The sequence below is a fragment of the Falco punctatus genome, assembly GCF_963210335.1.
Source record: "Falco punctatus genome assembly, chromosome: 11".
Lineage (NCBI taxonomy): Eukaryota > Metazoa > Chordata > Aves > Falconiformes > Falconidae > Falco > Falco punctatus.
The window spans coordinates 12113923-12132841 of NC_137591.1; the positions used below are offsets into that span (position 1 = coordinate 12113923).

Consider the following 18919-nt stretch of genomic DNA (forward strand, 5'->3'; position numbering starts at 1 on the left):
AAATCACAAGGCTTTAAAAGCTCTGATTCCTCATGCTCTTCAACCCCCTGCCCCCTCCCCGATCTTGGAGGCATCAACTCTCATCTGTCAAAGTGTAAATCAGCAATTAAAACACAAACAGTGAAATGCCAAAGATGACCCGAAGCACAAAGCAACTGACAAACAAGTCCGGACAAATCGGCGGATAATTTATAAGCATTGCCCTAAAATCTAATTATTTGGCAATTCGAATTTGCAGCCGGCCAGGGCTGTGCAATAAATTTAACCCGCCATAAATTATTTAGGAGCAGCCCGTGGTGTAAATCAAAAACACGAGTGTTTGTTTAAGAAATAAGCTCCTTGTGCATAAAATGACTTTTTTTTCTCTTTAAAGAGGAGGGGGAAAAAAGCATCCCTGAAAAAAGTAAGCTGATGCTGAGGCTGTGTCCCTCCATGGAGACTCCCATGCCTCTTCTGCCCTTACCATTTTTGAAGGTGTAAAGGGGTGTTTTGGTAGGAAGTTTTATGCTTTTCCTTATCAGAAAAAAATGCCTTTCTCTCAACAGCCTCTGCTTGTTTTTATTGCGTTTTGAACAGTCAGCTCTGATTTTTATGGGCATCTTTTATTCTTGTGTTTATTAAACTTCTTCACATGGGGGTGGGAATAAGGGATAAATTCTTCTCTGGTAGTTTTTGAACGGAATAGGCCACATGGTCCTCCTCAAATATATAACTCAGTGTCCTGAAGTGTGCCCTGGCCACTTCATACATGGGCTTCTGGATTAAAAGGTTTTGAGAGCTGGGAAGTTCTTGCTGGGCACTTTATTCTTTTCATCTAATGATGTTAATGCTCCCCAGATCCAAAAGGATAAGCAAAAAGATTACTCTTCAGGAATTAGTGTAACTACAGGTACTTTCTTCTCCGAACTCCAGAGGTCTATCCATTACAGGAAATTATTTAGCGAGTATAGGTGTGTACTTGTTCATTTCTTTTATTAGCAAGAAGGTCAAGACAGCTGAATTTGTGTATCCCTGCTCCAGTGTTAAAGAGGGGGGAGTTTCATCTAGACAGTTGGGTAAGGAAAGAATGGGTTTATAGCACTGCTTTCACATGCCCTTATGAATTTTTCAAATCCTTCTTAAAAAGAAGTCCCTAGCCATTCTGCAGGTACCCTGCAGCCTCCTGCCGCTGCTCAGCCCACCAGCCTGGGACAGCCAGGTCGCATGGGAGGCTTCCACCTGGGGCCTCTTTTTTTTTTTTTTTTTTTTTTTTTTTTTTTTTTTTTTGGTGAGGAGGTGTGACTCTTTTTTTTTAAGTAGAGATTCAGAGCAAGCTGTAACATAATCTGCTTAAAGTACTATAAAATCATAAATGCAAGATTGTTGTAAGAAGAGTGGACCAGGTAATGGGTATGCATAAGCCTCGGGCTCTGTAGGTTCCTATTGTTGCTGTGTTTGGGGGCGCAGCTGAGGGGAGGGACAGGGTGCCGATGTCTTTTTCTTTAAGCGTGTTAATATTGATTTTAGAAGCTCTGTGTTCCAACAATATAAATGCAAATGCCTGTAATTGGGAGCTGCGTGCAGAATTTCTCAACAGAAAACATGTTCAACTTTTCATGACAATGAAAGGAAAATAAAAAGCTGCTTATTTATTAGTGGTGGTTTGAATCCTGGATTTCCTTTCAAGTTACTTTGCAGTGCTAAATAAAATACCTAATTGCAGTGCTCGCAAAATTCAAATGGGTACATTTGTTCTTCTAGTAGCTTGCGGCTATTTGCAGCCCCTGGACACCCTCAGCATTATTTTGGTACATCCATAACTTCTGGTTGTGCTATAAGGAAAAGCTGTGGGGGGAGGGGAAGAAAAATAAGACTTAGAAGCCCCAGATGTTCCTGGCACAAATCACTGCCGAAGTTGGAAGTGGAAATGGGTGAGGATGTCAAGGTAACGCCTATGGATGATCAGACACTGATAAAAGGAAGGAAGTGTCGGTGAACCTCTCCTTTTAATTCCCTTGTGTCGCTCTCTTCCACCTTTCCTACCTGGGAAGAAGCAGCGGAGGTCCTTGATGGTGGGGATGGAGCTGGGCATGTTGAGCTCACCGGGCTGCTGTGAAACGTGAGAGAGCACCCGGCTGCTTTCCTGCATCACGGTCTGTTGGGGGGTTGTGTGTGTGTGTCTAAGTGCTCACCATTTCATAATAATTACTAGTGAAATTCTAGATCTGTAATAACATTTTGGATATCTAAAACAAACCATATGCTTGTAAAAAAAAAAAAACGGAGAGAGAAAAAAGTGGAAACAGATCAACTTTAAGCCATAAATTCTTGGTAATAGAGGCCTCCCCCCTCCCCTTTCTGTTTGTGTTTGATAGATATTTTTGTTTCTGCAGGAATGTCAACTCTTAATTTCATGATGTATCATGGGCTTAAGAAAATTGAATTTAATAAAGGCAAAAGATGAATGGCACCTTTAAAGGTCCCAACACTTGTCTTTATTAGCAGGACAAACTGCAGGGTCTCCAAACACTGCTTCTCTCCAAATGAAAGTTTAAATGAAAAGTACAGCAGTGTCACAGGTTAAATTTCATTGCAGGACTGGCTAACGTCGTTAGTGGGGAGTGGGGCTGATTTCATGGGGCTGGTATCTGTTGCCTTAGATACCAGTAGAGCAAACACTGCCAGAGACTGGAAAAATCTCCACTATAGGAAGCGTGCAGATAAACAGCCTTCTGGGAAAGGTTCTTTACCACTTGCCTCAAAAACTGACCAAATTAGCCCAAAAGAGTTGCTGCACTTTCTCCCAAGACGCTCAAGTTGCTCCTGGGGTTTCACCCCGGCTCCTGGCCGCATGCTTCCCACAGACCTGCAGTAATTCTGGATATTGTTAAATTTTCCACATTTTTTTAGTACGGCTTTTTATTTCCTCCGTCTGTCTTAATCCAACCCTCCTGGAAGTGCTTTTTGCCGTTGGTTCTGCAAGGCGAGTGACGCCTTTGTGTATCAGATCAGCGGCAGGGCTGTCTTTCAGTCTCGCTTTGCATCCAGCCACTTGAAGGCCCCTGAGGATGTTTCTGGTCCCTCAGGACTGATCTTGGCATTGCAATGCGGCGCTGCTGTGAAATCCAGCCGGTGCTTGGCCCTCTCCGGGAGGGGGAATGCTCCTCTTGCCCTGCCGTGGGCTTGCTCACTTCCATGGTCACCCCCTGGGTGGGACGCAGACCTAAGGGGCAATGAACCACCCCAGCGAGTCTGGAGGATGTGGTGGTGTTATCCTGAGATTAAGCCTGGCTCTGTTACGATGTCCTGTCCATTGGCTTCAAACTTTGCAGTCTGTCTTCTGAACAAAAATGTGCTGCTTTCAGAGTCTGTCTGTGGTAGCCCTTTGGTAGGGTGGCTCAGCTGTGTCCAGCGTTTCTTACTCGGATTGAGTTTCTTGTGTTTCCACGAGGCCTTCTGGGTAGCTGAAGCTGGTGAGTTTGGCTGCAGCACAACAGGCAATATGGGTGATGCTCAGGTGTTTTGCCTCTTGTCATCCTCCCCTTCCAGCCCATCAGTCAGGTTTCTTCTCTTTGCTGGGGAAACTTGGTGACTCCTGATGGGGTGGTACGGCCATGGGCAAGGATGCGCCCACCCCTCTGCCTCTGCCTTAGTCTGCACGGCACGCACAGAGTGTGGCACAGCTGACCATGGGGAAATGGTTAAGCCCTGCATCCTCAGCAGCTTGCCTGCTCAGCGTCTACACCTGGGCACCTCAGCACTGTTAACGTTTTATTTTATTTTAATTTTTTTTTTCTAACTTTCCATCTTAGCAGCATGTGCTCCCCACGTGCCCTGGTCTGGGCTCTCTGCTTGCTGCTCTGGGGAGCTGCTCTGCTCCAGCCATGGGCTCTGTCCACCATGGAAATTGGGTGTTTCTCCTGGCTATTTAAATTATTTGTTTTTTTTCCTTTTACCCACCCACCTCCTTGCCCTCCCTCTGCCTGCCGGGGTGGTGATGTCATCAACTCATATGTATGACCTCACGATAATTTCCGCCTGTGGGTCATGAGGGTTGTAGTCAGGGTCCAAAAACTGTGTTAGTTCCTCTGCAGCGGCTGCGTTTTCCACATGCTAATTTTACTCACAGGAGTTGGATTTTTTTTATTTTATTTTTTATTATTTCTTATTTGTCTCTTCCAGATGTTTTCAGGCAGTTTTTTTTGTTGTTAAACTAATTCCATTCATGTTTTAAAAATTTATGAAAGCGCTAATAAAAATGTCAAAGTGGTAAAAATGTTAGCTTTTGCTCTGCTTTGATTAAATTTTGCAAACTGTTTTTGAATATTAAAAAGCAATATTTTTTTTATTCTCTCTCCCTCTCTCTGTTTCTCTCCAGAAGTGATTTGAGAGGCTTGTTGCATGGATATCACTCAGCAGGCTCATTTGCACTCCAGAACCTTGGTGCCATGGATCTCTATTAAATAACATAGACAAATTATTCTTTAAAGACACCAAACAAATTGTCACTTCTCTTACATTAAACTGGAAGGAGGAAAGGGAGTGGAGAAGGAGGGGGGTGAACACAAAGGATTTTATCGCTTTTATTCAGTGGTCGGCTTTTTTAATTTCATGTATATTTTTTAATAATTGAGAAATCCATCGCAACTGGATTTGTTTAAACTTTTTATTAAGAGATCCATGTAAATTTTTGATTGCTGATTATTCAAATAATTGAACATTCTTCTGATGAAGGAACGTTTTTATATCCCTATCAGCATAAATTGGCTACACAAGAGGAAAATGAAGCGGGGCTTGCTGCTGAGCTGTATTCTGTAGGGGTGGATTTGGGGGTTGCTTCCAGCTCCTCGGCTCACTCTGTTGGAGGAGAGCAGTGCCCCTCAGCCTCTCCTGGGGAGGAGGTGCTTCATGCAGTAGCTTCTTTTGTCTGCCTGGTGGTGTCCCCCAAGAGGATGACAAGGTGGAGAGGATGGGACTGGTCTTAGGGAGGGCAGAGCCCCTGTGATGTCCTTGCTAAACAGATGCGAGCTCATTGCAAGTACATCTCCATGTTCCCTGGGTAAGGCATGCAAGTGGTGCTAGGCTGTCTTCGTTAGGTTCAGCTTAGGCAACGATGTATGCAGTTGCAGTGATGAGCACAGAGACCTCCTTGCTGATCAAGCCATCTGCGATGAGCATCAGTACTGTCCTCTGCGCTCACGGCGTTGGATGCGCTCTGTGCTTCAGCACCACTTTCCCACTTGTATTGCAGAGCTTTGTGTTGGGCTTGTTTTCGTTTGGGACTGTCAGGCCCCTCTTTTTACAGCCAGCTTGCTAGCCAGGATCATTTCCACCTTCCTTTTTTGTTTGTTTTAAATGAACAGCTGCTTTTCTTTTTGCCCTATTCAGGAAATCATCGAGTTCCCTATACTGAAGCTGAATGGCAGGACGATGGAGATCGAATCCACCTTTCACATGTATGTTCAGCCTGTGGTGCATCCCCAGCTTACGCCCTTCTGTACAGAGGTAAAGTGCAAAGGTTCCCTGGTGCTCCAAGAGTCTCCCTGGGAAGCAGGTTTCCGTTGCACCAGGGGTTGGGGTTGCCTCTTCATGGTGCATCTACAAGGTGGTGTATCGTGCCAGCCTCAAATGAAGGACAAGGAGAATCATTTTTTGTCATTGCAGTAGCATGTAAAGACCTCAGTTTTGATTCATAAATAACTGTAGCTATGATCTGCTAACTAAGATAGTTGTATTTACAATTCATGAACATCTAATGGGGTGACCACAAAATAAAAGCACTCACGTTAGCTGAGGCTCAAAATCCTGTAGCTTCTCTGAGAGCTCTTCATGATTTTGCTGTGCTGCTGTTTGGTGGGGAAGGTCAAAGAGAGCATGGTCCAGGGGAAGAAAGTGTTGTATGACTGTATAGTTCAGAGGTTCTAAGTGGCTCTCCGGTGGGCCTGGCTGTTGGGATTCGATGAGTCCCGCTAGCGTGGTAGGATAACACATGTCTGTATTGTTGAGACTTTCTTTTGATGTTGTGTTTGTGGGGCACTTGAAATGATTGCTGGAGAAGTGGCCTCTTGTTACCTGGTTACTCTCACTGCCAAGGACAGCTGCTCTGGAGCTGCGGCCACCTTTCCCCAGATACAGATGAGAGGATGAAGGTAGTAAATGTGATCCATGAGGGTTCAAAGGAATAGGGGGCCGGGGCTGGGTTTGGGGGGTGGGGTGGGCTTTTTGTTTTTTTCGTTTTGTTCAGCACAAAAAGTTGACTGTTTCTGCAAGCCTATTCATCTTCCCTGCTGTAACCATCAAAACAAAGTTTAAGTTCCTTTTGCTTTGGGCTTTTTTTCCTGTCACTGGTTTGATGTTGGCCAGCTCAGCAACTAAAGCACTGACTGTGGGAATCAGGGTATCCAAGTTCTTCATTCAGTCCCCATCTGACTTGGGATCATTGACACTAATGGTGTGTTTTCTCTGACCTCCATGGCTGCAGGTTTAAGCCCTTGTAGTGCTTGTCCCATGTGTACTAACTTGATGAAAAATGACTCTGTGTTAGGTGGAGTCCTCTCCAGGACCAACCAGCCCATTCCATATTTCCACATTGTAAAAACAAATACTTTTTTTTTTTTTATTCTCTTGTAACTAAAAACCATCTGAAGGTATTTTATTTAAACTTAAAAAAAAAATACTAGGCACGAAAAACATTGTTCCCAGGAGAGAGGATTTCAGAAAGCTATAAATGTGTGAAAACAGAGGATTATAATGGAAACGAGTTTGCAACCTTAATGCTAGAAGGCTGGACAACTACTTTGGCTGTCCTTATCCCCATGAGGCTTGCTGGACATATGCTTGTACAAAAGTGATAAATCTCACAGCTTGCATCTGATCTTTGCTAAAAGTAACATCATCTTCTAGAGTATAGCCCAAAATGTTTGTTTTGCATGTCCTCTAAATTCTAGAGAGAAGTCATCTCACTCATTAACTCCCACCAAAATTCAATTTTCTGGAAATTGCTCTGTTGCATCCTTCCCCCAGCTGCTAAAGGTTGCATGACTTGCTTGGTGTGGCTGTCTGAGCTGAATGGAGCCTCCAGCCTGCTGCATTGAGACATTCACTGGATGCCAAGCTTGTGACTGAGACATTCAGCCCATCTAGTGCTCCCACATCGTTGTGCCGGTTTCTCTCTTCTCTCGCTCACAGGAGCCTGGAACAGTGTATGCCAGCTGTGCATTTGTAGGAGTCCCCAGGATGGGCATGTGTGTCCCAGCTGCAGTGTTGTGCTGCAGACTCCGCTGCTGACCTTGTTCTGGTGTCTTGTGTCCAGGGCTGGATAAAAATGAGCAGTAAGGAGGCCAGCAGGCAAAATGATCGCAGAACCCCTACCTGTGTGTATTGGTAGCAAAAATGGTCTGACTCAGCAGGTTTGGCAACTTCTTTGTTATTAGCAAGTGTGAGTTAGGGAGCTGGTTTTAATCCTAGCCTGGAAGCCACCGGCATGGCCCCTGTCCTTCCTGGCTTGGTCATCTCCCTGTGTGTTGCAGGGGCTGCCATGAGGTCCAGGGAGTGGGATCGTGCTGGAGGTGTCACTGGGCTTGTCCCTGGGCCTCATATTTGGGGCAGACTTTGGAACCCTGCCCTAAGAGCCACAGGTGAGCTGGTTGTACTGAGGACCTTACTAAGTTGCAAAAATACCCTTTTGTTTTTGCATGTGCCTTTTTGTGGAGTCTGTAGCAGTCATGTAGTATGACCTGTGGGGTTGGTGGCTCCTGCTAGGCAGGCACAGGGGTCAGCCCCATGCTGCTAGTGTAGGTTCCCCTGAGACCCTGGGGACAGAGCCAGGACGTGCCGTGTGTCCAGCTCCTGTGGAGCTGCTGCCTGTGCAGCTTCTGCTTGCCATCGACTTTCAGCTGTTTTATGTTTTCTGAAAAATACCCATTTTGCTAAATGCCACTAAAGGGCTTTGTCTAGGCACCTCTACTTACAAAGGGTGAGATTTATTGGCCTCTTTGTCTACAAAGAAAGACCAGGCCTGATTATCAGATTGTACACCAGAGACAAGTGCTTAGGTAATCAGCAGACTGTCTTGGAGTAGAAATACGATGGTTTCCCAGATAAACTCTGTAGGAAAAGCAGTGGTGTTGACATTACACGGGAGCCTGTCTGCTCTGCTGCTGCTTTCCTCTCTTCCCCCCTGGTCGCCGCCTTTGCCAGGAAGCAATAGGACTGCTTGGTGTAGACTGTGTGTGGGATTACAGGAGTTGTTCAGCATTACTCCTTGGGTCTAGAGTACCTCTCACATCCCTCTTCCTTCTTGAAGAAGAGCACAGCACAGGAAGGGTGTCTGCAAGGGTGCAGAGCTCATGGTCACCCTCAGGTCATCCCTTTGCTTAGCTTTTGGTGTGTCTGTGCTTTCTCCTGGCAACAGGAGGTTCTTCTGCCTCCCCACACCAATGGCCAAGAGCACATCTTCCAGTGCTGGCTTGCTCTGTAGCCCTCATCTGGTCCTCCTCTTGACCTGTTTCTGTAGAACAACAGGTCATGAGACTTGATTATGATTAGGGGGTGCTCAGTGTTTAGACAGAGAAGTCGGAAACTGCTAGTGGCTAAAAGCTATTATTAGGTATATAAAGCTCATCGTGCCCTTTTGGAAGAAGCAAGTGGTTTGTCTGATGCTCAAGAAAGTTGGTGCCAGGAGCTTAAGTGAAAGGTTGCCTCCACACACAAGGTGCTTGTACAGGCTTTTTCATGGTACTTTGCTCTCTTTTTATGATTAATTTTTATTGATTTTTTTTTTCCTGAAGGAACAGACAATAAAACTACAAAAAGATAAATGCCTTATAGCTTGTTTATGTTCCCAAGTACCATGTGCTTCTTGGGATCACCAGTGAAACTTTACAATTGTGCAGTTTTATGTTTTTGTACTTTATCAAAGCTGCAAGACCAGATAATGCTGCAGAGATCCAATGCGCTAGGCTGGATGTTACAGATGGATGTAACTGATAATAGAAAGGATCAGAAAGGGTGAGAGAGTACAAACCTCATCCCTTTTGAGCGCTCTCTGACCTGTATTGAAATTTACTCATGGAGCAGGTATATCCCTTTGTGTTCGTGTGTGCGATTTCTGCAGCATGAATCTTGTGTATATGTGTGCTTGACAGTGTATTCTTGTATGGATAAGTTGGTACTTTGCTGGGCCTGGCAGGGAAGGAGTGGAGAAGTCTTGGGCAAGATCAAGCAGTGACTCTTTGGCGGGACCTCTGCATCTGCCTTCCCATCCCTCCCTCCTCCTGGTGGGAAATGTCTGGGTGAGGCCATTTCACCCTGTCCCCCCATGGCCATCAGGGGTGTGGTGTTGAACAGATGCAGTCCTGAACGTGCCCAGAGTGGTAGAAGCCATTTACATCAGTGCAGGCCATGGTACCGAAAAGTTGCAGGTTGTTCTTCGTACAGAAAAGACATGGACCTGTTGGAGCGGGTCTAGAGGAGGGCCACAAAAACAATCATAGGGCTGGAGCACCTCTCCTATGAGGAAAAGCTGAGAGTTGGGGTTGTTCAGCCTGGAGAAGAGAAAGCTCCAGGGAGACCTTACTGTGGCCTTTCAGTACTTAAAGGGGGCTTATAAGGAAGATGGGGACAGACAGGACCTGTTGCAACAGGACAAGGGATAATGATTTTAAACTAAAAGAGAGTGGATTCAGACTAAATGTAAGGAAGAAATTATTTACAATGAGGGCAATGAGTGAAACACTGGAGCAGGTTGCCCAGAGAGCTGGTAAATGCCCCATCGCTGGAAACATTCAAGGTCAGGTTGGACAGGGCTCTGAGCAACCTGATCTAGTTGAAGATGTCCCTGCTCGTTGCAGGGGGTTGGATTGGATGACTGGATGACCTTTAAGGATCCCTTCTAACCCAAACTATTCTATGATTCTATGATGTTTCTCCAAAAATTCAGCTTTCAGAGGTTTGGTTTGAGCTGCTGTCTGAGCTCTTCACCTCTGCCAGGTGAATGCATGGAAAGAAAAGCAAAAAACAAGCCAGTGAGCGTTAAAAATTGCTCTAAAGAGCTGTGTGTTAATCTCTCAAATCTAGTTGCCTTTCTAGTATGGGAAGTCTGTAGGTAGCAGCTGTTACCCAATTAAAATACAGATTAATATAAAAACAGTTTCTGGAATATAAAAGAGTGTCTGTGTCCCTCCACTTCCTTAAAATTCCACCTCATGATGGCTTGATGAACTTGAGAAACCTACCTAGAGGAGCTCTGCATTCTTAAAATTAAAATACTTTCCCTAAAAGGTATATATTACCATTCCATGGAAGTCACTATGAGAAAATAATCTTTCCACTTATAGCTTATTCAGTGAGTCAGGTATTTGGTATTCATTAAATGTAATTACAGTTTAATTGGAGTTTAATCTCTTTTTTTTTTTTTTTTTTCTCCCCCCCACCCCTTCCTCCAAGTTCAGTGCTGTAAGCCAAGCAGCCAAAGAAACGGAGAGGTAGAAACCATTGAGCTCTTTTCAGTTGCCACACATCTAATAAAGCAGAGCCTGTGGTTTGTGAGAGGGCTCATGTTTTACAAGTAGGCTGAGCTGATCTGCGTGGAAGAGTTAACTCCTGCGTGGTGGTAGGGCTGTCAGCACCTTTTGACTGGACACTCTGGCTGCTGGAGGCTCGGATGCATGTGCAGGCAGCAGGGCATGCTCCTAGGCTGTGTTTGACCTTTATTTTATGAAAACGTGTGAGATGTGTAGCTTCAGGAAACTGCCATATGAAGTGGAATTCTGTAGTGTGCACTTGTTTTAATAATGATTTTTTTAATTACTTGGGTGCATTGATGGCAAGCTACTGACCTCCAATATTCAATATGTTAAAAGACAGTTTTGTCAGTTGGAAGGCAGACAGAAAAATTATCTATTTTCCATGTGCCTCAAGCTGTCCTGGGCAGACACAGGCAGAGGCCCTTGAGACCGCATCTTTTTATGCATGTGTCTAGCTTTAAACAGCCAGGCAGTCCGGGTGCAGTCAGTAGGACTACTAGGTTGGCAGGACTTATTCTAAAGAACCTTCTGAAAAATGAGAGTAGACCAGGGTTCTGGAAGAAAGTGGGTTTCTTCAGATTTCATTCAATTTTAAATGCAGTTTTGAAATGCAGAAGGATGCTGTGGTAGACTATGGGAAAGCACATGTGCTGGCTGCATAGTGCAGGGGAGAATGGCTGGGTCCGCTCTGGGTCTCACTTACCAATAGTGGTCTATTCTGTTCATCTAACTGTGCAATTTTGATCTCGCCATGATAGCAGGGGAATGACCAGAGACCCTGGTAGTTACTGCTGCCTGTGTAAGTCAAGAAAACACCAAAACTAGTGAAATGCATGTTGAAAAAGGGCAGCGTTTTGGGAATCGTGCCGGTACGTGAAGCAGAGGGCACCGCTGCTCCCCAAGTGGATCCTGCCCTGCTGAGAGTTTGCTGTTCTGTGGTGTGGGTAGGAGCCCCCCTAAATTTCTTTGTTTGGGACGAAGCTGTGCCCTTGCGCATAGCTGGGGAGCTGCCAGGGTTGCTCTGCTGTGGCTGGCTCCTCAGCAATGTTCGTGTGGGTCAGAGGAGCATGTTTTGCTTGCAGCAAGATGGACAGGAGAGGAGACCTCTCTAATGATCTCTTGAGTGCTGCTCTGATGCCTGCTTTCTGTTTGTCTCTCGTTTCAGCTGACTGGGATTATTCAAGGCATGGTGGATGGGCAGCCAAGCCTCCAGCAAGTGCTTGAGGTAAGCAGAGTAACCTTTAGTTCTCGAACTCTGACCTCTGATCCTGTCGGCCCCTCTTCATCTCTTTCCCTGCACCCTCCCCTTGCTGAGAATCGAACCGCGTAATTTGACTATGATTACAGCTTCATTAGAATAACATTTGCTGTCACGTTGGTGACACGCTGCTGAGAGTATTGAACCATTGATCTGTCATCTCCAGCTGTTCATGTCAAGGGTGCTGACAAGATATCCAAACTCCTGCCAGTAGATAGGAGAAGAGGCGATTCTTGCTTGTGCCAGTTTTAAAGCACCAAGATATTGCTTGAGACCATTGCTCCAGGAGCTTCTGCCTTCATTTTCTTTCCCCTTCCTCAGCACTTTATTAAATTAATTTTTTCTACCTATTTAAATGCTCAATAATACATGTAGTATAGAAAGAAAATGCCTCTAAAATCTAATCTGGAGGATGTGCAAATGCAGATATGGCCCTAATAATGCCATCTGCTTAATGTTGAATTCCTACAGCATTTAGGGCTTAATTAGCTTGGAAGTATTTCTCCATCAATAGCTTTTGTTGGTAGTCAGATAGTGAAGGAAACCTCCTCAAGCAGAGCTCACTTGGGCTGCAGGTTGGAGTTCGATGCATTGTCTCTGTCAGGATTTCCACTACTGTGTTACCTAATTGTTCCTAATCACAATAATTGCAACAATTGCTTATCTGAGGAAATCAAATTAAAGGCTTTAAAATCCTCCATGGAGACAGCATTTCACGGGCGCTCACATCAGGAAGTTTAGAAAGGTTACAGCTGCTGTCCCTCGCTCCAGGCATCCTTGTGTGGGGCTGGGTGGAAGATTCCGGCAGCCCAAAGAAGGCAGAAGTGTGGCTGGGAGGCTGGACGCTGCTTTGGGGGGAGCTTTACTCCAGAGGGCTGTTGTACAGTCAGTCACAGAAAGAAGTGCCATCCTCTGCTGGAGAGGCTGTGGCAGTGTCATGAGGCCAAAGACTGCTCTGCGAAGGTGACATCTTGCATCCATGCAAATCCCCCGTTCTCCCTTGTGCTCTGCAGAGAGCGCGTAGCAGTGGTGCATGGCCATAAGCGTACAGATGAATGCTTGTGCCTGCCTCCCCAGGAGGGAGAGCCCTCTCTGCTTGGGTGGGTGAACGTACATCACTGCTGGAGTATCACAGAAAATGGTTCGTTCTGTTTCTGCCCAGCTTCTTAGAGTGTGGAAATGTTTCTGTAGATTTTATTTTATTTTATTCATTGGACTGAGAAGGTGTTCATACAGCAGCATGTTTCCAGGTTAAAATGAGGTTCGGGTCAGGAGCTTCTGGGACGTGCTAGTTTATTCAAGAGTGGAAGTTGTCGAGCGAGGGAAAGGAGGAGGGATTTCACTTGCTGAAGCACTGAAAATGCTGCTAGTGAGGCTGCATAATAGCAGATGATTGCCTGTCACCTGTCTCTGGAAGATTTTAGGCATGGCATTTGCTTGTTCTAGCTGGAGTAAGTGTCTATGCAGTTTTAGTCTAGGTTAGTTTCTTTTGATTAATCCCTGAGGTGGAGGTGCATCCTCCAGATTAACGTGGCCCATTTCTGAAGTGGATCCAGAACATCTGTCCTATGGGAAGTTGATCAGGATTCACTTTAAATCCACGCTGTACCCTGAACAAGCACCTCCTCAGAACTGTAAGGAGAAAAGAGAGACCGGGTCTGGAGAAGATGGGGACACATGGCTTTGCTTGTTAGTGCTGCACAGTGCCTGTGTGTGCCCAGCCCTTCCATTTGTCCCTCTCTCCCATATCCCCTTGGAGCTGTACGAATTGGAGCATGTGAGGGATGCCATCCCAGGATGCCTGTGTTTTCTTCTCACTGGAGGGGGCATGAGTTATACTCACTGCGAGCACATTTGGTACAGGCAGAGGAAAAGTGCAGGAGGAATGCCAGGTAACAGCACCGTTGTATAGTCCCGTTAACGCTGCACAGCTTCCATCCTTCCATGAGCAGAGCTGCTGCCGTGTCTGATAAGATCATCTCTGCTCTGGTTGCCTGATGTCTCCTATCGGAAATCTTCAAAGGTCCAAATGTGCTGTTGTTGAGATGGCAAGAAAAGAGAGAAGAGAGAGAGGGAGAGGGTGGATAAGATCACAATTTTCTTCTCTCTTGATTGCAAGCAGCTTATCTGAGTTTAACTGTTGTGGCTCGGCCTGTCTCTGCAAAACTCATCCCCTTTTCTTGCCTTTCTTTCAGAGAGTTGACGAGTGGATGGCAAAGGAAGGCCTCTTAGATCCCAGCGTCAAGTCGATTTTTGTGACCTGTGGAGACTGGGATTTGAAAGTGATGTGAGTATGGAAGGGGAGGGAAATTTTTCTGGGCTTTATTGCTCCGTGCTTGCCTGTAGTGCATATGTCTTTGTCCTTACAAGCCTCCGACTGTCCCTGGCCTTTGTGTCTTAGGGAAATTGTTGTTTGCCATGCATAGTTGGGAATGGAGGGTTGTTTTAAGAAGAAAGGTGGGTGCTGGGTATAGTGCAAGATCACTGCCTAGGGTATTCCCTATAGCAAATTAATTCTTTCAGGACCTCAAGAAAGGTTTAAAGTGGAGCTTTGTGATGTTTTCTTTTTTATACAATATACTCTCCAAAGCCAGAAATATTTCTGAGTGCATACATAGGACTCTGTTTCTGTACATCCAAATCAAGCAATGGTCCTTACCTGACTTCCTCATGCAAGACTTTCTCTCTGTCATCTTGGCATTCTAACTGGATGTGAATCACAACGTAGTCTTTGGAAAGAGAGTACAAGTCAAGTCTGGCATGCTTCATCAGTGTTCTTATCATTAACGTTACCTTCATCAGCTGGGTGACTATCTGGAGAGTACCAGATGGGGTCCTGCACTGGGATCTGCAAGTGTCAGTGTATGTGTGTTTTGTTATGAAAATAGCTAGACCGCCAGCATGAATATGTTATTTTTAAAAATGGAGTTAAATGTCTAAGAATTAGATTACTGTAATCTGTAAGGTGTTCGCAGATCTGTGTCATATTGTGCTGAATTCACTTGGATTTGTAGAATCTCACTTGAGCTTTTCATTTCCTCAGAGTGCCGGATAAAGACTCTTGTTGTTACCACACTGGTAAAGCATAGGCTTGACACATCCAATGCTACGCTGACATCCACAACTCGTTAGTAGTGTTGCTTGGTTTTCACTGTGACATCGGTTTCCCCAAGTTGGAAGCCTAAATAAACTGCATACAGCCTGGGAGCAGTCAGCACCAGTTCTTCCCTGCAGAGTAGTCTTTGTAGAGCGGCAGCTCCTTGCCTCTTCTTGGTGTGATTAATGAGACATGAGATACAAGGTCTGAAGCAGCAGCGCAGGCACTAGTGAAGAGAAATTTGCCATGCTGCAGACAGGGGTGTGGTGTGTGAGTTTTTGAGTCAAAATCTGGGTCTCTGCTGGGGCTGTGTCCAGAACTGGTATATATTGCCAATTCCTGCGTTACTACTTCAAATTAAGAGTGAGACTTATTTTTCTTCACATATCATGTTTAAATTTGTATTACAGACCCGCACAAAGACAGCTGCAGGGATGCGCTGAACTTCCGTTTCGTATCTGTTCTCTTTTCTCAGTCCTTTACTCCTGTATTGCTGTTCTTAGAGTCCAGTTTACTGCTTCTGGTGATGGTTGTGAGGAACAGAGCTATCTTTGCTCAAAGCCCATCTTCCCATCGCTTTCACAGTGGATTAACAAGATTCCCAGATAACGACATCCTAACTTGGTGTCTGTATGGAGTGGGCAACCTTCTGGATAGTTTGGGTTGGTTTTTTTTTGCTTCAGAGCTCTAGAGTGGGCAAATAGAGGTAAAGATGAGCCCATTTCTGGTGAGCTGTAGGGTTTGTGGGATGAGCTGGCTCAGCAGGACATGCAGTTCTGGAACAGAGAGACTCAATTCACCATTTGCAGTGGTCTCTCGCATGGATTGTGCCTCACTAGTCAGCTGGAAAAGAAGACTCCACTCCTAGCCATGAGGTTGCAGCGAGTGGTTCATTTCTCCCTCTTCCTTTTAAATTTTTTTTTTTAAACCATTAACTTCAGAATTCAATCCTGAAGCATCTTCAGGGCAAAGCAGAAAATACATTTCGTGTTTTCAACCACATGGATAGTGGGAGTCTGGCTGCAGCCGCTTGGTGAGTAGCACATCATGCCGCTCCGTCGCCAATTGGGTGCTGCAGTGTGTAGCGTCACATCTGATTAGCGCCGTGCCAGTGAATGAGGCTTGAGTGAGGACTCCCTGCCAGCTCTGACTTGTCTCATTTCCCATTACTTGTATCCGTCACCACAAATGCTGAGTCTCCCTCCTGAACTAATTAAGTTTGCGTGTGTTTAGACACATTGCCAAATAAGGTTTAGCAAAGCAGAACTGAGCATCTCTTTTTAAAGAGGAAAGGCAGAGAGCTGAAACAAGGCCGATCAGACAGGGAGACAGAGACTCAGAGATGTGGAACATCTGGGAGGTATTCCAGGGAATCACCCTATGCTTCCCTACAAGACTTGCAGTGTAGCTGGAGCCCTTTGCTACCATGTTGAGACCACACACTGGGCACAGAAGGCACTGGGGCAGTGGGAGGGGAGGTGGTGCTGCTTGTCCCCATTTGGAGGAGTGTGTTGGTGGAAGCACTGTTGGTAGAAACCTCACTGGGTTCCAGAGGCATTCAGGACAATGGGGTAAATGTAGCACTTCCTGGCTTATGGAGCCACAACTTGGGGCAGGTCCGTTGCTAGCTCTGCTGCTTCTTTTCTCAGCTTCCTTAGTAGTGACAGCTGTTTGCACAGCTGCCTGCAAAGCAAGCAGCAGTCCTCTTACCTAGTGTCTTGTGTCGTTCAGAGTTCCTGTCCTCCGTTGTCCTTAGCTTGGCTGTTGGTGGGAAATCATGCAGCCTTGTTCCTGGCTTCTCCAGCAGTGGCCTGGGCATTTAGTTTGGCTTCTGTCTGTATGTGCTGTTGAAGAGCAGAGGCGTGGTGTCTTCTGGACGAACCTGTCTACTCTGAGTGCTTCCCGTAAGTGCAACTGGTGGGTGCCAGGGGGTGAGCAAGCTGGATGCGGGGGAGTGGCTGAAACAAAGAGGAGGAATCTACAAGCCTGTCAATGGTGGATGTGGGGACAAGGTAGGGAACTAGCCCTGTCTAAGCCAAGAGTTGCAATATATGTAGCACTCCTAGCTCGAAGAAGAGCACCAGAGGAATAGTGATTGTCAGGGTAGTGCTCTCCTGCTGATGGTGTCTAGCAGTATCTGAGTCTGCAGGACTGAAGATGGAAACTCAGCTGCTAAAGGACCTGTGAAGCCTCCACTTGGCTCAGGGATCTTCAGGGAATGAGGTACTGTGTGGCTACGGACTTCATTTCTTTTGAATGTTGAGCTTTCTTGGAAGATCACAGAGCTGTTTGTCTGGCTTCCCTCTGACAACAGGGAGTGCTAGTTTGAAGGAGCTGGGTGCCCAGAGGAGGATACCAGGTATGTGGGAAGAGCTCGTGGAGGTTCAGCATGAATGGTGGTCCTCAGCCGTGCTACCCGAGGCTTTGTCCTGGGTGTGGTGCACCATCAGAAGGAGAGTCCCTGTTGCAGGGATTTGGTCGCTGCTGGAGAGAGAGCCAGTTGCGCAAGATGGCTCAGAAACGGAATGCTGATCCTGTACTGGCTGCGCTTGGATCAACTGGCTTTCAGCGCTCTGTGTGTGAACCAGGCTGGAGTCGGGGAGACAGCAGCTCTCCTGCCACCCCTCCCCTTCCCTCTTGTTAAGATGCAATTTCTTTAATGAGGAAAACCTCTTGAGTAGGAACATCACCTTTCTGAAGGCTTGTCCTGACAAGGCAGTTCAAGCCGACAGAGTCGCATATCAACTCCAGCAAATATCAGTCACTCATTACAGAGAATGTTCTCCCCCCACACCTCCCAGCAACACCCCTCGTTCCCAGACAAGGGAATGAATCACACTTCTGCTCTTGAATACATCATGACAAGTTGTGGTTCTAATGAGAGAGGGCCATTCATTCTGGGTGGAAAGTTCCCTGTGTCGACACAGAAATGTTATTAATTAAAGAGAGGTACCTGAAGCAAAAGATGAAAGGAGCACCAGACCTGCCAAGCTAAAATATGAGTGGGGATACAGCCTCGTTAGGCACACGGTCCTCAGGCCTCCGTGTGTTCAGTGGGAGGATTCCTTTAGCCTGTTGCAAGGAGTTATCCTCCAAGTTTAACAGCTCCAGGGATGGATTCGAATACCTGGCATAGTCTGCTTTAGTGCTTGGACCTCATCCTGCACCTTGGATGGAACTGCCACTAGTCATTAAGCAAATTGCATTGATGTGGCATTGGGTGGTGAGGGTAACATGCCTCTGAAGGGCTGAGGGAGTCGCTGACTGCAGGAGACAGTTTTTGTGGAAAAGAGGGTACTCGAGCGTCTGCCAGGGTTGAGCCCTTGTAATGTAAGCTCTTTAGTGTGGTTTATCTCCTCTGAAATGTCAAATTACCTCCCTCCATGTATGGAACTGGTCTGCTTGCTCTTAAGCACAATGCGAATTTATCTTGGCAACTGAAGAAGCATTTTTACAGTGTGTTCATAGCTACAGAGCTGAGATATGGTGTGGTTAAGTGGTATGCCTGTGGTTGTGCAGGCAGAGGCAGGAGCTGAAGCCACATGTGCTGAATCTCAGATCTGCACCTTAATGTCAAGAGCATCAGTTAATCCTTCTCCTTCCAGTTTTGGATCATTCCGCAGATGCACTGAACATAGGTAAAAATGCGTGTAGGCTTTGGTCTGTATACTTCTGATGTGAAGATGCTTGTGCTGCACTTACTGTGGCTGATCAGAACGTGCTAATTTATCTCTTTACAGGAAACTACTGCTCAGAAGTTTTTCATTTTCTTAAATAAGTGTTAAAAGGCAAGTACTCTCTAATATAGTGATAAAACACAGTGAAGTGTCTTGAAATGTTTATAGCCCTCGGTGCTTTTCCTAGGTTGCATATTAGTAAATTCTGAGCAGTAAATTATACCATTGCTTAATCTTATCTTACTCTTTTAATTCTTTCTGTGCAAGCTACGCAGGCTGGGAGGATGCTTGCCTTCTCAGACCAGTGCCGAGTGTGGCAGCGGGTTGGTCTTTCTAGCCTTATGTCCTGGAGGCTTGGTTTGAGATCAGCCTTAGGTCATGA

General features: G+C 45.9%; 1 protein-coding gene across 3 annotated transcripts in view; it reads left to right on the forward strand.

The window, feature by feature from the left end:
* Positions 1–18919, forward strand: part of ERI3 (ERI1 exoribonuclease family member 3) — a 135895-nt gene that overhangs the window by 19258 nt on the left and 97718 nt on the right. For all 3 annotated transcript variants that reach the window (XM_080406181.1, XM_080406182.1, XM_080406180.1), the window contains exons 3-5: positions 5368–5484; positions 11671–11730; positions 13959–14050. In XM_080406181.1, coding sequence (XP_080262307.1) covers positions 5368–5484; positions 11671–11730; positions 13959–14050 — 269 coding nt within the window. The remainder of the gene's footprint in view (positions 1–5367; positions 5485–11670; positions 11731–13958; positions 14051–18919) is intronic.